We start from the raw sequence: 13,705 nt of genomic DNA, 5'->3' as shown, positions 1-13,705 counted from the left end.
GTAGTCACAGTTGTAGAAGCAGAAAGTAGGGTGGTGGTGGCTGGGGCCTGAGGGAAGGGAAATGGAGCGTTGTTTAGTAGGTATAGAACTTCAGCTTTGCAAGATGAAAAAGTTCTGGAGATCTGCCATGTAATAATGTGAATATAGTTAGCACTACTGAATTGTACACCTAAAAATGGTAAAGATGGCAAACTTTATGTTACATGTCTTTTACTACAAAAAAGGCAAGATACTTAAAATGAATTTCTAGCTTTTCTTGAACTGGGAATATCTGGCAGCATAACCTGTCCTCCCAGATGGTACCAATTGGCTGGAGTTCAATGGTGGCTCCTTAGACGAGGCTTCCCTGTGCCACAGTCCACACTGCCCCTTGATTCTGACATTGAGAAAAGGATCATTTGCTAATTACCATCTTCTGATAGCTAACTTACTTCAGTTGTCTTGTGTTGGCACCTGAATTCTGTAGACCACCTCTGATTTGCGATTATGGATGTGAAGATGTCACCTGTCCCTGACCTAGCTGTCACCGTATGTTAGATATGCCACCCAAGGGACTGCGGATTCCTGCCTGCCGCCATGACTTGGCAAGAGGTGCTCAATTTGATTGCAGACTGGCTTGGGATCTCTGCATGGGTTTTTAGGACCTCCCCTCTGTGGACTATGTGTAAATTGGAGTTATGTCAGAAAACCGAATGATGATTTGGTTACTGTATTTAGTGAAGTGATGTGCAACAGATACGTTTGATGAGTCCTTGCCAGTTTAACAGATTCATCACCAACATTTAACAGATTCATCACCAACATTTCCCTGTAGTGTTTTTGGAGGGGAGTAGTGGTCTCTAATAGCAAGGTGTATAAATAGGTTTATTTAACTTAGAAGATTATTTGGTTTGTCAAATAATAGATGATCAGTGCTAGACACAGTGTGTTTTTTAAATTTAAATTCAATTAACATATAATTAACATATAATGTATTATTTGTTTCAGGGGCACAGGTCTGTGATTTATCAGTCTTGTACCCAGGGCTCATTACAACACATATCCTCCCCGATGTCCATCACCTAGTTATGTGTTTTTAATAAGCTTTATGGTAACCTTGAAAAAACAAAATACTCCTCAGTAAAAATGAGTTCGAGTCTTTTAAATGGGTTTACGTGGGAAATTTAACATGCAAGCTAGCAATGAATTCTGCTTTCACCTGCTAATTTAGCAATTGGAAAAAAAAAGCTTTTCTGTTTTATCAACTTGTGAGTAACTATTCATGGAATAATAAAATGTTAAGAGCTGAGGGGCGCCTGGGTGGCTCAGTCGGTTAAGTGACTGCCTTCAGCTCAGGTCATGATCCTGGAGTCCCGGGATCGAGTCCCGCATCGGGCTCCCTGCTCGGCGGGGAGTCTACTTCTCCCTCTGACCCTCCCCCCCTCATGCTCTCTCTCTCTCATTCTCTCTCTCTCAAATAAATAAATAAAATCTTTAAAAAAAAATGTTAAGAGCTGAAGTAAGCTTTATGAATTATTTAGGCTGTTTTGTTTCTTGGTGAGGAATTAGAGGCCCACAGAAGTTAAACAGTTTTTCCAATTGTTTAAGCAATTTAGTTAGTTTCATAAAAGCCAGTTCTTCTGACTTTGAATCTACCCTTTCTGTGACTGGATGCTGAATAAAATACTTCTAATGAACCCTAATTCTTTTTGCCACCGAAAAAGAAGTTGCTGGTGTTAGAAATGTAGATTATCATGATTGCAGTCTGTGAATGGCGGTACTTAAGTGAGCAACTTTGGCTTTCTTTTAGATTCCACATAGAAGTGATACCATATAGTATTTGTCTTTCTCTGTTTAGCTCGTTTCACTTGGCATAATGCCCTTCAGGTTCACGCATGTTGTTGCAAATGGCAGAATTTCGTTCTTTTTCTATGGCTCAATAATATTTCTGTGTGCGTGCATGGGTGTGTGTGTGTGTGTGTGTGTGTGTACATCACAATAAATGGCTTTACCTGTCAAATGTTTCAGTGTGGTAGTAGCCAAGGCAGTCTAGCATATAGTTCAGAGCACATGCTGTAGTCAAAAAGAACTGGGTTCAGATCTCAGTGGTGGCCTACTACCTATGCTGTCTTAGGCAAGTTACTTAATTCTTATAGTCCTGGTGTCCTTATTTATAAATGAGAATTATGATAATATCATGAGAATTAGATGGGAGAAAGCATGGGAAGGCTTTACTTGGCAGGGTACTTAGTGGCGTGTATATAATAAGCCCTCACTAACTAGTTTTCAGTAAGCAGCTCTGGGTCACCTAATGTGTGTCATGAGCCTCCTGGTCACTGGGGACGGAGACATGTGTAGCATGTGGTGGTTCCCTCTGTGGGGTATTCAGTGCAAAGGCAGCAGTGAAAAAGGCATTACAAAGCTGTGTAACCCTTGTGTGTAAAGGGCTATGGAGCACAAAAGGAACATTCTAGAATGGCTGATTTTTGCTCATTTTAAAGACTTGTTTTAATTTATTCCAGAGAGAGAGCGAGCGAGCAGAGGAAAGAGCAGAGGGAGAGGGACAAGCGGACTCTACGCTGAGTGTGGAGCCTGATGTGGGGTTCCATTTCAGGACCCTGAGACTTAACTGACTGAGCCGCCCAGGCGCCCTGATTTTTGCTCATTTTAAAGAAGAGGTGGTAGTGGTTTGTTTATTTCAGTTAATAAACTGCCAGCTTCTACACTTGAAAACCGAAGAGCACATAGAATGAGTGGCTCCATGGGCTCCCATGGAGGGCAGCACAAGGGAGAAAGTCAGTGACAAAGAAAATGCTTCCGAAGTAAAAGCTAGAATCGAGTTGACATCTTGCTGTATGTGTCACATGGGGACAGTGGTTCGGCTCCAGGTACCGTGTTGTGCACGGGTGAGACAAGGCCACTGTTTAGCCTCAGCATCATGCAGTGATGCTGGGAAGCCAGATTTGTCTATGACAGGTACAGGAGCACCTGGTGGCTGGCCCTAAGGCAGAGTTAGCTGTGTTTTCTCCTCATGCTGCAGATGTTTGTACAGTACCTCCTGTCCCCAGCCAGCCACAGCCATGCTTAGGAAATGTGGACTTGGAATTAAAAAAAGAAGAAAAAGATATTCCCAGTTCCCCAGTTCTGTACCATGTACTTATTCCATGCTTCTGTTTAATATACTTTTGAAAATGAACTAAGGTCACAGTTTAACTCCGTTTCAAGCAGGAACACTTGAAATATGATCCATCACCAGTACTTTGCTAGTTTTATGTTTGTTAGACTCATTTTGGGGGAGTGGATGGCCCAGGACCAGCAGCCTCCTCCCTGAGAGGATCGCATATTCTTATCAGTTCACACTCATCCTCCTACGTTAGGGAGAGCAGCCGTAGAGCAAAATCCTAACGCTGCTGTTGGAACATTTATTTCATGTAATACAGAAATGCCAGTACTAATAACATTTCTAAAATAGTTAGCATTTACAGAATAAAAATCAGTGAAATTAAATGATTATATTTCAAATACAAGACCCATAGACTTATAAAAAATTGTAGACCTTCTATGTATAGACCTTTACAGGGATGCCTGGTGGCTCAGTCGATTAAGTCGCTGGCTCTTGATTTCGTCTCATGTCATGATCTTGGGGTCATAAGTTCGAGCTCCGCGGCTGGCTCCGTGCTCAGCAGAGAGTCTGCTTGGGATTCTCCCTCCCTCTTCCCCTCCCCCCCTCTGGCTCTCTGTCTGTCTCTCTCTCTCTGGGTAAATCTTTAAAAAAAAAATGGACCTTCATATGGGTCTGCTCCTTCTTTTGGCTGAATAGCCTTCTTTCCTTTGACTTCCTTAGAGCTGGCACTGTGGCCCTCCCCTGGAGTGAGGAGGGTCTTATGGACCATCAGGTCTCTGGCCTTGGCTCTGGTTCCTAACCGAGGAAGTTCTGGATTTTTTGGCAGCCATCACCCTCCCCTCCCCTACCCAGAGAGGATGGTGACCTTACCCTCCATTTAACTCCTCTCCCTCCACAGAAGAGACATCAGCCTACTTCCAAAACTGGGCTCTTGCAGGGCTGAAGGGGTCAGGTGAGGGGTGATGGGAGGGACTGGGACTGAGGAGGTAGATGTTGGAGGAGGCCTGGGCGGGCTTGTGGTGGGGCTTGCAGCAAGAGGGCAGCAGGATGGTCCGAGAACTGCAGTGGGCCTGGAGAGGGCCAGGACCTCCAGACAGACCTGCTGACTGATGTCTGAAATAACTATCCTGTCCTAACAAAAATACCGGTATTAAAGAATACTCGGTACACGGCAATGCTATAATGCCCGCAACTGTTTTTGCGGTACCTCTGGTCACTTCTCTCCCAGTCACTTTTACATTTGAAGTGTTCAGAACTTTTATCTTGCTTTATAGACCAACACACATTAACGATTTTTTTTTGTCCCTTGAGAATAAGCAAATAATGCTTAGTTCTGAATATTGCCACTCTTGTAAACCCGCTTCCCTAGGATGCTCCTCCCTGGGTACCTAGACTAGATCACTTTGTGAAGTGCTGTTTTATGGTATGTGGGCTTTTTTTTTTTTTTAGTGATTTCAGTTCCTAAATTCCAAATAATTAGATATAGTAGGTATGAGAATGAGCCAAATTAGCCTGGATTATATATATGCATGATTCCATACCTTGTCTCACTGGACTAGAATCATCTCTCCAGTTAGGGTTTCTGAATCTAGGGAAATGTTCCAAGATCTCTAAAGGAACTTAGTTCCAAAGGATTAACAGGATGGATTTTAGTGAAAATTGCTATTAAATGATTTATCGAAATATACACAAACACAAAAGGAGGTAGTTCTACACTTCTTACTCAGTAGCCTTTAAACGATTATAGAACCAAACCAAATCTACAAATTAAATGCAGACAAGAGTCTAAAATCAATAAAATGCAGATTAGCCTTTTGATTAAATTTGACAGCAAAAACATCTTATTGAAACCCATTGCACTGGGGAGAGGAACTGCCTGCTGTCAGGCCTTGGGTGCCTGAGTTACCCCAGCCTATCGGCCCTGGGATGACTCAGCTCTATTCTCTTTTCAGAAGCTATGCAACCTTCCTTCATGCAGTGGGCCGAGACTGGTCTGGCCTTTTCCTGGGTGCAAATGCATCCCTGACAGAGGAAGACTGCTTTTCTTCTTTTTCATTACCCTTGGACAATTAAGTATATATAACGTGACACCAGTGCAATCATTAAAATAAATGAAAATCATCACAAGGAGGTTGTTCAGAATGCATTTTCATTAGTTTTGTTTAGGATATCCTTTTAAAGAACTCACAGAATTTTTAAAAATTCCTAGAGCACTCTCAGATCTCTGAAAGTAAGTCTGCAGTTTTCTGTTTGAGAAATACTGCTGCAGATCAACAAATGTATATTGTTGATGTTTTTGTTGTAGCTATGTTTCATTTGTGATTGTTGTTATTTATTGTTATTCCCATCCTCAAAATTTTATTTAGATTTATTCACATACTGATGGAATATCTTCTATAGGCCAAGCACTAGTCTAAGTGCTTCTATAGGCCAAGCACTAGTCTAAGGACAGCTTTCTAAATATTTGTTTTCTCCTAATCATAACAGCTGCGTGCGCGTGTGTGTGTGTAAGAAGGAGATGTAACATGACGACAAATAAAATGCAGTCTGCATTATCTATTTTACCCAACAAAATTAATATCTGAAGTCAAGGTTGTAAAGCTCCTGTTTTGGAATTAGATTTCTTAAAAAAGAGCATTCTATTAATGCTGTAAATTATGGAGTCAGTGAAATGGTCTTTAAAGGTCCTTTAAAATTTTTTATCCTTGTTTTTATATTTTTTTCTCAGTCTGTACCCATCAAAACATCTGGTCTGTTCCATCAAAAACCAATCAGCCGTTCAAATGGTGTTCGCTCTCTGCATGGGCAAATAGTCAGATCGGTTATATGTTTTGTTACTTATATTTTATACTCGCAGGGGGTAGAAAGTTCAGGTTTTGCAATCCAAGTAAGAGACTTTTTATTTTTCTTTACACAGAAGGCTAGACCATCTATAATACAGGTAAACGATCCATTTTTCCTTTACTTATATATTTTTCTAGCAGTTTTCTCTGTGGACCACTATAATATCGCCAATAATATGTTTTATTCTAGGATACTGTCACACTTTGTTCCTACCCTTTCATCTTTGATGCCCAAGCCAAGACCAAAATGTTACAGACCGATGCTGAACTACAGATGCAGGTATCATATTTTAAAAATCATTTCCTCTTCTTACTGTGTTCTGTTCATCCTAAGCATTCCGTTGTAACTTTTACTAACAGGAGAGAGTCTAACAGGGCCATTATAACTTTTTAGAACTATTTTAAGTTTTTTCAGCAATTTTATGTTGAATATAACACATACATGAATGCATGTTTACCTGGATCTGGGGTTGGCAAGCATTTTCATAAAAGGCCATATAGTAAATATTTTAGTCTTTGGGGGCCATGCAGTCTATCTCAACTGTTCAACTATTTCATGTTGTAATATGGAAAGCAGTGATAGAGAATAAGTAGATGAATGAGCATGGCATTTTTCCAATACAATTTTCTGTACACTGAAATTTAAATTTTATATAATTTTTACATGTGAAATATTCTTTTTTTTTCACTTTTTTCCCCAATCATTTAAAAATGAAAAAAAAAATTATTATTTCAAGAGCTGTACAAAAACAGGCAACAGGCTGGATTTGGTCTGCAGGCCATCATTTGCTGCCCTGGTGGAGATAGGGCAATAATTAAATGGAGCTTGGTAATTCTTTATTGATTAAAAACTGAAGTTACAGAGATTTGTTTAACTTATTTTAAATATACACTTTTATTATAAAATGTAATCGGTTTTGATAAGCTTACAAAGACATTTGTGAATTAATAATCCAAATCTACCAGTTCCTATTGTTGGTAGGTATATCTCTTCGTTTATCCCTCTCTCTCTCTGTCTCTCACTCTCTGTGTATATCTGTACATACATGTCTGTTTTCACAGTGACCTATCCATGATATTGTCAATTTAAAGGCATTCCAGAGAAAGTGGACAGTTTTCAAAGAATGAAAGCTGTTTAACTCTCCATCATGTTTCTCCTACTCTGATGATTACTTCAGTCTTAATTAGCTGGTCTCAGTCATTTTCATGGGACTGGTTATGGGTCCTATGGTTCATAAACTTTCATTTAATTTCTTTTGGTTCAGATTAGGAAGATTTGTGTGTTTTATAAACATGAGTAACTTAGAAAATCTGGAAAAGTTAAAGGGAAAATCAGAAAGAACAGAATGGAGAAGCATTCAGCCTGCTCCCCACCCACCCCAGATCCAAAGGCACAGGTGATTGCTGCCCCAGCCCCGCTCCCAGGTGCACTCTGAGTAATCGTGTTCTTGGCTGTGCTGTTCCAGGTGGCGGTCAATGGAGCTAACCTGCAGAATGTCTTCATGCTTCTCACCTTGGAGCCTCTGCTGGCCAGAAGCCCCTTCCTGGTCCTTCACGTTCGCAGGAACAATCTCGTTGGAGATGCCCTAAGAGAGCTGAGCATTCATTCTGATATTGATTTGAAAAAGCCTCTCAAAGTGAGCCCTTCATTTTATTCCTCTAAATATCTTCCAGGATTTTCTTTAAACAGTGTTGATGAAACAGCAGAGGTCTTATTATGAAAACTGTGGAGTACAGCCATTCATGATTTCTTTCATTCATTTGACAAGAATTTAATCACCTCCTTCTGTCAGATCATCGAACAGAACATCTCAACATACCATCAGATAAGAATGCCAGTGGATTACTTGAGGGATTATAGGGCTTTCTTTGTCTGCTGTCTTGGGTGTACCTGCTTCAGCTCTACCAGAAACAAGCCAGCAAGAGCAGAACTAAAGCTTCAACTAGGCGAAACTATCCAGTCAGCATCTAGGAAGACTTTGGTTGTCAGATATTGAAGAGAAAGAAGGAAAAACCTAGAATGGAAAGGTAGTGAAATTGGGAAGCTGTTGACCTATCATGATAGGCACTCTCAGTACCCTGAAATTACTGAATTAAAATTTTTTCTCTCCTCATAGACCTTGCATGTTTGTGTTACTACTTACTGTATTCCCAGGGCTTAACACAATGCTTGGTACCTAGTAGGTGGTTCGATTAATGTTTAATGAATTATCTGAAGTTGTTTTTTAAGCCCTTTATCTTTCCCTTCAGATGATTTCCAGATCTCTGTTGCCATTCCTGTTGTAAACTCTGATTTTCAAAAGGTAGTGTAGGCAAGGAACTGATTGTCTTCATGCTATTGTCACCCTTTCCAGAACATCCCATGAGTGGCATCAATCTCCTCTGTCTGCCTGGGAGTTCTCCCTGCAACTTCTGGGTTAGATTTTTGATATCAGAAAGAGAGGGGGCCTCCCTTTGCCCTCTGTTTTCAGTCAGTAATTCAGATGAGATCCTTGTTGCTTCATAGCACATCTGAGTTAAGTCTTCTGCTGGCATCTGTACAATCGAGGTCCTAGTGTCTGTCCCCACCTTTGCTCCTGTCCTGCTCTCAGCAGCCTGGAACCCAGCCACAAGGATACACTTTTTCTTTTTCTTTTTTTCCCTTGTAATTCTATAAAAGAACTTATTGGAAGTTTACATTTAGATATTAAATGTTTACATTCAGCTTGATAGGAATGTAATCAAGAGTTAACTGAGCCTTTGTCTTAAAAGTTCATCTGTTTGAGTCTTATACATATTTTTTACATCTTCAAGATCTAATCAAAGTTCCTCTGCCTCTTTTGCTTTTTCTCCACACATCTGCAGAATAGTGTTGAAGGATATACTTTTTCAAATGCTATTTTTAGCTCTGTGTCTGAGCCCTCGCCTGTAAAATGGGGATGATAATAGCAATCCCTACACATGAGGCTGCTCTCATTAGGTTAATAGGGTTTAAATGCTGGCATGTAACAAACTCTCAATAAATCTCCTTTGTTGGTCTGCTGTAGCTGTTACTGTGATGATCCTTATGGGTCCGGGATGCCCTGCATAGATGTGGTTATAGCCCCTCACAGAACCCAAGTCTGTGCCTCCTTCGAATGCCCTCCTTCCGTCCATATGCATCAGTTCCTTCAAGAGCCCCACTGGGAGAGATTTCTTCTGGAAAGTGTTCCTTTACTCAGTTTAATCATTGCTTTTTTCTATGTGCCAGAACATTTACCTCTCAATATATTTGATTCTTGGAAAATAAAATATAGGGGCGCCTGGGTGGCTCAGTCAGTTAAGTGTCGGTCTTCGGCTCAGGTCACGATCTCAGTCCTGGGATTGAGCCCCACATTGGGCTCCTTGCCCAGTGGGGAGTCTGCTTTTCCCTCTCCCCCCCCTCCCCCTGGCTCATGCCCTCTCTTTCTCTTAAATAAGTAAAATCTTTAAAAATAAATAAATAAATAGAGAGATAGATAGAAAATATATTCTCCAATTGATTATTTTATGTTTGCCTTACTGCCCCAAATAGATGGTAAACTTTCCATGGACATATGGTAAACTTCTGACTTCCTTTGTATTCCTTGGAGTACCTAGTAGAAATTTTGTGTGTTTGTAACTGCCTTGTTAATAATCAGCACATACACCTTGCAGTTTTCATTGCATCAGTGTATTCTCTGTTATATATTTCTTGCTTTGTCCTGACTTGGGAAAGAGTTTGCTAAAAAAAGATAAAACATCAAAGATTTCCCTGAAGTATTAATTTTACTTTCATTATTTTAAGGTAATCTTTGATGGTGAAGAAGCAGTGGATGCTGGTGGTGTCACAAAGGAGTTCTTTCTTTTACTGTTAAAAGAACTTTTGAATCCTATCTACGGAATGTTTACCTACTATCAGGATTCAAATCTCTTGTGGTTTTCAGATACGGTAAGTTAGTGATATTGCAGTTAAACAGATGGATTGCATTAGATTTTCTTTTTGTGGTCAGACCAATCCCCTGACTTCTGACTTTACAAAGGGGAGCATAACAAAGATAATTTAAACAATCTAAATAATGTATCTAGTCTTCATTTTCACTTGTTGCCAAGATCTCATGTATTTTGTCACCAATCAGCCCCATTTCCCTTCCTGGTAGGTAAGAGCCAGGTTTTGTTATTCTTTGAAGGGTAAAAAGAACACAGTGTGATAAAGAAATGAGTTTTATGACATGTGGAAAGTGATAGACAAGTACGTCTTACTTTAATAATGTGGTATGTGTGTGAATACTTACACAAAAACAGGCACACATGTTATTTTTGAAAATTCAGTAGGAGAGCTAAGCTTTAAATGGCATCTAATTTTAACCAGACTATAATTTAGTTCTTTTTTCTGTTGTTTTCTCCCTAGATCTGCACTGTTTCAAAAATGTAGCCATTAGCCACATGTAGGTATTTAAATCTAAATTTTAGTTAGTTAAAATTAAATAATGTTTAAGATTTCTTTCCAAAGTTGTGCTAGCCACATTTCAGGTGCTCAGTAGGTGTAGCTAGTGGCTGGGTGATGGCACAGCATAGAATAGACTGTTCTCATCAGAGCAGAAAGTCCTGTTGGGCAGCGTTGCTCTAGAAGATGATATGCTCTTCTCTGTGTTGCTAGATGAGCTGTAAATGCTTAGCTTTGTCTAGGTTGCAGTTTTTGGTGGTGTTGCAGGGTGTCTCTCTGCTTCAGAAGGGAACTGAGTATTAATGAGGTCTTTATTCTTCTATACTGAAAATATTCTGAGGTAAATGGCAGTGTTTTGAGGGCTGCAAGCAGTGCATTCCTTTTTTTTTTTTTTTTTTTTAACACGTTTGCATACATACTGAAAAGTGTTTTGTAGAGCACAACTGGTTTCACTTGATTGGCATAACCTGTGGACTAGCCATCTACAACTCCACTGTGGTCGACCTCCACTTCCCATTGGCTCTCTACAAGAAGTTACTGAACGTGAAGCCTGGCTTGGAAGACCTGAAGGAGCTCTCACCCACTGAAGGAAGGTACAAAGCTAAAAGATGGGGACTGCTCTGGCTGCCTGTGGCACAGGGATTAAAGGTGGAAAATACCACATGGACAAGCTTGAGTTTATCAAAGCATATGGCCAGACTCTTTATTTATTTATTTTTTTAAGATTTTATTTATTTATTTGACAGAGAGAGACAGCGAGAGAGGGAACACAAGCAGGGGGAGTGGGAGAGGGAGAAGCAGGCTTCCTCTCGAGCAGGGAGCCCGATGCGGGGCTCGATCCCAGGACCCTGGGACCATGACCAGAGCCGAAGGCAGACGCTTAATGACTGGGCCACCCAGGCACCCCCATATGGCTAGACTCTTAAGATGCAGATGCACTGCTACTTGCTTGAGGCATGGCCTATGGCAGAGGGGGCCAAGGAAAAGGGAGGTCATGGTTGTCCAGGGCTACAAAATAATCTCACCCTTCCTTATCCTGAACAAAAATAAAGGGTGGAGACTTGTCATGGTCCAGAAATAGAGAGAAAGTACTGAAAAGGGAGTATTTAAAAAAACTTTGATTGAGCTATAATTCACATACCATACAGTCCACCTACTTGAAGTATACAATTCAGTGACTTCTAGTATATTCAGAGTTGTGTAGCTATCACCACAATTTTAGAAGATTTTTATTGCCCGAAAAAGAAACCTGGTCCTCCTTAGTTGTCATCCCCAGTTTCCTCTCCCCAAAGCCCTAGACACCAGCTAATCTGCTTTCTGTCTGTGTAGACTTGCCTCATATAAATGGAATCATGCAACATGTGGTCCTTTGTGTCTGGCTTCTTTGACGCAGCGTGTTTTCAGGGTTCAGCCATGTTGAAACGTGTCAGTATTGAATTTCTTTTTCTTGCCAAATAATAATCCATTGAATGGATATGTATGACATTTTGTTCATCCATTCGTTAGTTGATAGTTGATGGGAATTGGTGTTGTTCCCACTTTTAAGTTGGCATGGATAATGCTACCATGGACATTCTTATACAAGTTTTTGTGTGGATGTAAGTTTTCATTCCTCTTGAGTGTATACCTAGGAGTGGGATTGCTGGGGCCATCTGGTGGCTCTGTGTTTAGTCTTTTGAGGAATTGCCACACTGTTTTCCAGAGTAGTGGAGCCATATTTTTATGTTATTCTCTTTCTGGCTCTTAGAACCCCTTTGATTCTGACTTTTTCTGCCTTAATTTAGGTAGCATAAGATCAGATATATAAAAAACACCATATCCTTGGATTTCTGTAGACAGTATAATCCTTTTGGCTTCAACGGAAGGAACAGCCCTTTTTATGGAGAAAGAGTACCAATTTTAAGATGGAGATAGGGAAATGGTCATTTCTAATGTCCCCTCTGGAAGTGAGACTGCCACACCACCTGTGTAGGACACCAACACTGAGAAACCATAAAGGATGGGAGGGGTGGGGACACAGAGAGAGGAAGAGAACATTTAGAACGCATATTGAAAAAGAGTGGAGGAGACCCTGGCAGGGTTAATTTTGGGTTAACTGAAGAAGGCTAGAGAGTGGTTGAAGTGTGTGCGATTTACTTTGCCAGCCAGCTGGCTGAGGATATAGTTGAAGTAATGATTTTGGGTGGTTAACTGGTAGTGGATTTAAATTCCATGCTAAGAATTTTCTTCCTGGGCAACCCTTGATGGAACTGGACTCAGAGCTCACTTAAAAAGTGTGAATGAAGTCTGGTTACAAGAATATATTCTCTTGAAAGCTAGGATATGACCATTGTTGGTATAAACATATTCTTGTTTTAAGAGTACATGTTTGTGTTCTTTAGTATGGCAGGTAATAGAGTCACTTTACAGAGCCCCTTGGATTAACGAGAAGCCAATTAAGATTCCTAGGTGGATGAGGTGACTTTGTGGCTTTCTTATGATGGAAGGATTATTCTAATACATGTGGATGAAGACATTCTATAGGGCCACTATAGTACCATGTCCTCGTATTTGACTTCCACAGTCCTTTAACCACAGTTAAAGGAACACAGATGTGTCAGACATAAATCTATCTGATTTTCTTCATAAATCTAGTAAGATTTCTCAGTGGGAAAAGAGAATAATTAATGAATGTCTTACAGGTCTACTGCCATTCTTTTTTTTTTTTTTTTTTTTAAGATTTTTTGTATTTATTTTAGAGTGGGGGTGGAGAGAGCAGGGGAGGGGAGCAGAGGGAGAGGGACAAGCAGACTCTGCGCTGAGCGTGGAGCCTGGTGTGGGCTTGATCTCACGACCCTGAGATCACGACTTGAGCCGAAACCAAGTGTTGGATGCTTAACCGACTAAGCCACCCAGGTGTCCCTGCCATATTTCTTTTTAAGGTATAAACACAATTTTCTGTCAGTCTGGATTTACATTTATCCTAGAATCTTTTAGTTTTTCCTTGCAAGGATTCTGGTTGTATGACTGAGGTGGAAACACTATTACAGTGTCTAATTTGCCTCTTTTCCTTTCTCTATTCTGTCATTAGGAGTCTTCAAGAACTTTTAGATTACCCTGGGGAAGATATTGAGGATACTTTCTGCCTCAATTTCACGGTAAGGATTTCCATAGTTTACGTCTGATTGTGACATTCCCTTTCATCATGTTCACAAGTCATAATGAACGTATAGTTGTTCTCCGAATCGAAGAATAAATTCAGGGTCTTCTCTGAACAAATTTTATTTTAGTTATAGTGTCTTGATTCTTAAAGGAGTTAAGTAAAGATGTTGAATAAATGAATGATTCATCTGTGAA

At 40.3% G+C, this 13,705-nt stretch overlaps 1 protein-coding gene across 6 annotated transcripts in view; it reads left to right on the top strand.

The window, feature by feature from the left end:
- Positions 1-13,705, top strand: part of HERC3 (HECT and RLD domain containing E3 ubiquitin protein ligase 3) — a 128,110-nt gene that overhangs the window by 85,244 nt on the left and 29,161 nt on the right. For 5 of the 6 annotated variants that reach the window (XR_004679171.1, XM_035004522.1, XM_035004525.1 and 2 more), the window contains 6 exons: positions 6,021-6,044; positions 6,137-6,226; positions 7,413-7,583; positions 9,731-9,874; positions 10,796-10,962; positions 13,440-13,506. Coding sequence is in view for 5 of the 6 variants with exons in the window: in XM_035004522.1 (XP_034860413.1) it covers positions 6,021-6,044; positions 6,137-6,226; positions 7,413-7,583; positions 9,731-9,874; positions 10,796-10,962; positions 13,440-13,506 (663 nt within the window). In the remaining variant the exon portion in view is untranslated. The remainder of the gene's footprint in view (positions 1-6,020; positions 6,045-6,136; positions 6,227-7,412; positions 7,584-9,730; positions 9,875-10,795; positions 10,963-13,439; positions 13,507-13,705) is intronic. The other variant, XM_035004526.1, reaches the window with a different exon arrangement.

This window comes from Mirounga leonina, unplaced genomic scaffold, assembly GCF_011800145.1.
Source record: "Mirounga leonina isolate KUSES-001 unplaced genomic scaffold, KU_Mleo_1.0 Mir_129, whole genome shotgun sequence".
NCBI classification, from domain to species: Eukaryota; Metazoa; Chordata; class Mammalia; order Carnivora; family Phocidae; genus Mirounga; species Mirounga leonina.
The sequence above is the reverse complement of the archived record's forward strand: the minus strand, read 5'-3'. Positions and strand labels throughout refer to the sequence as shown.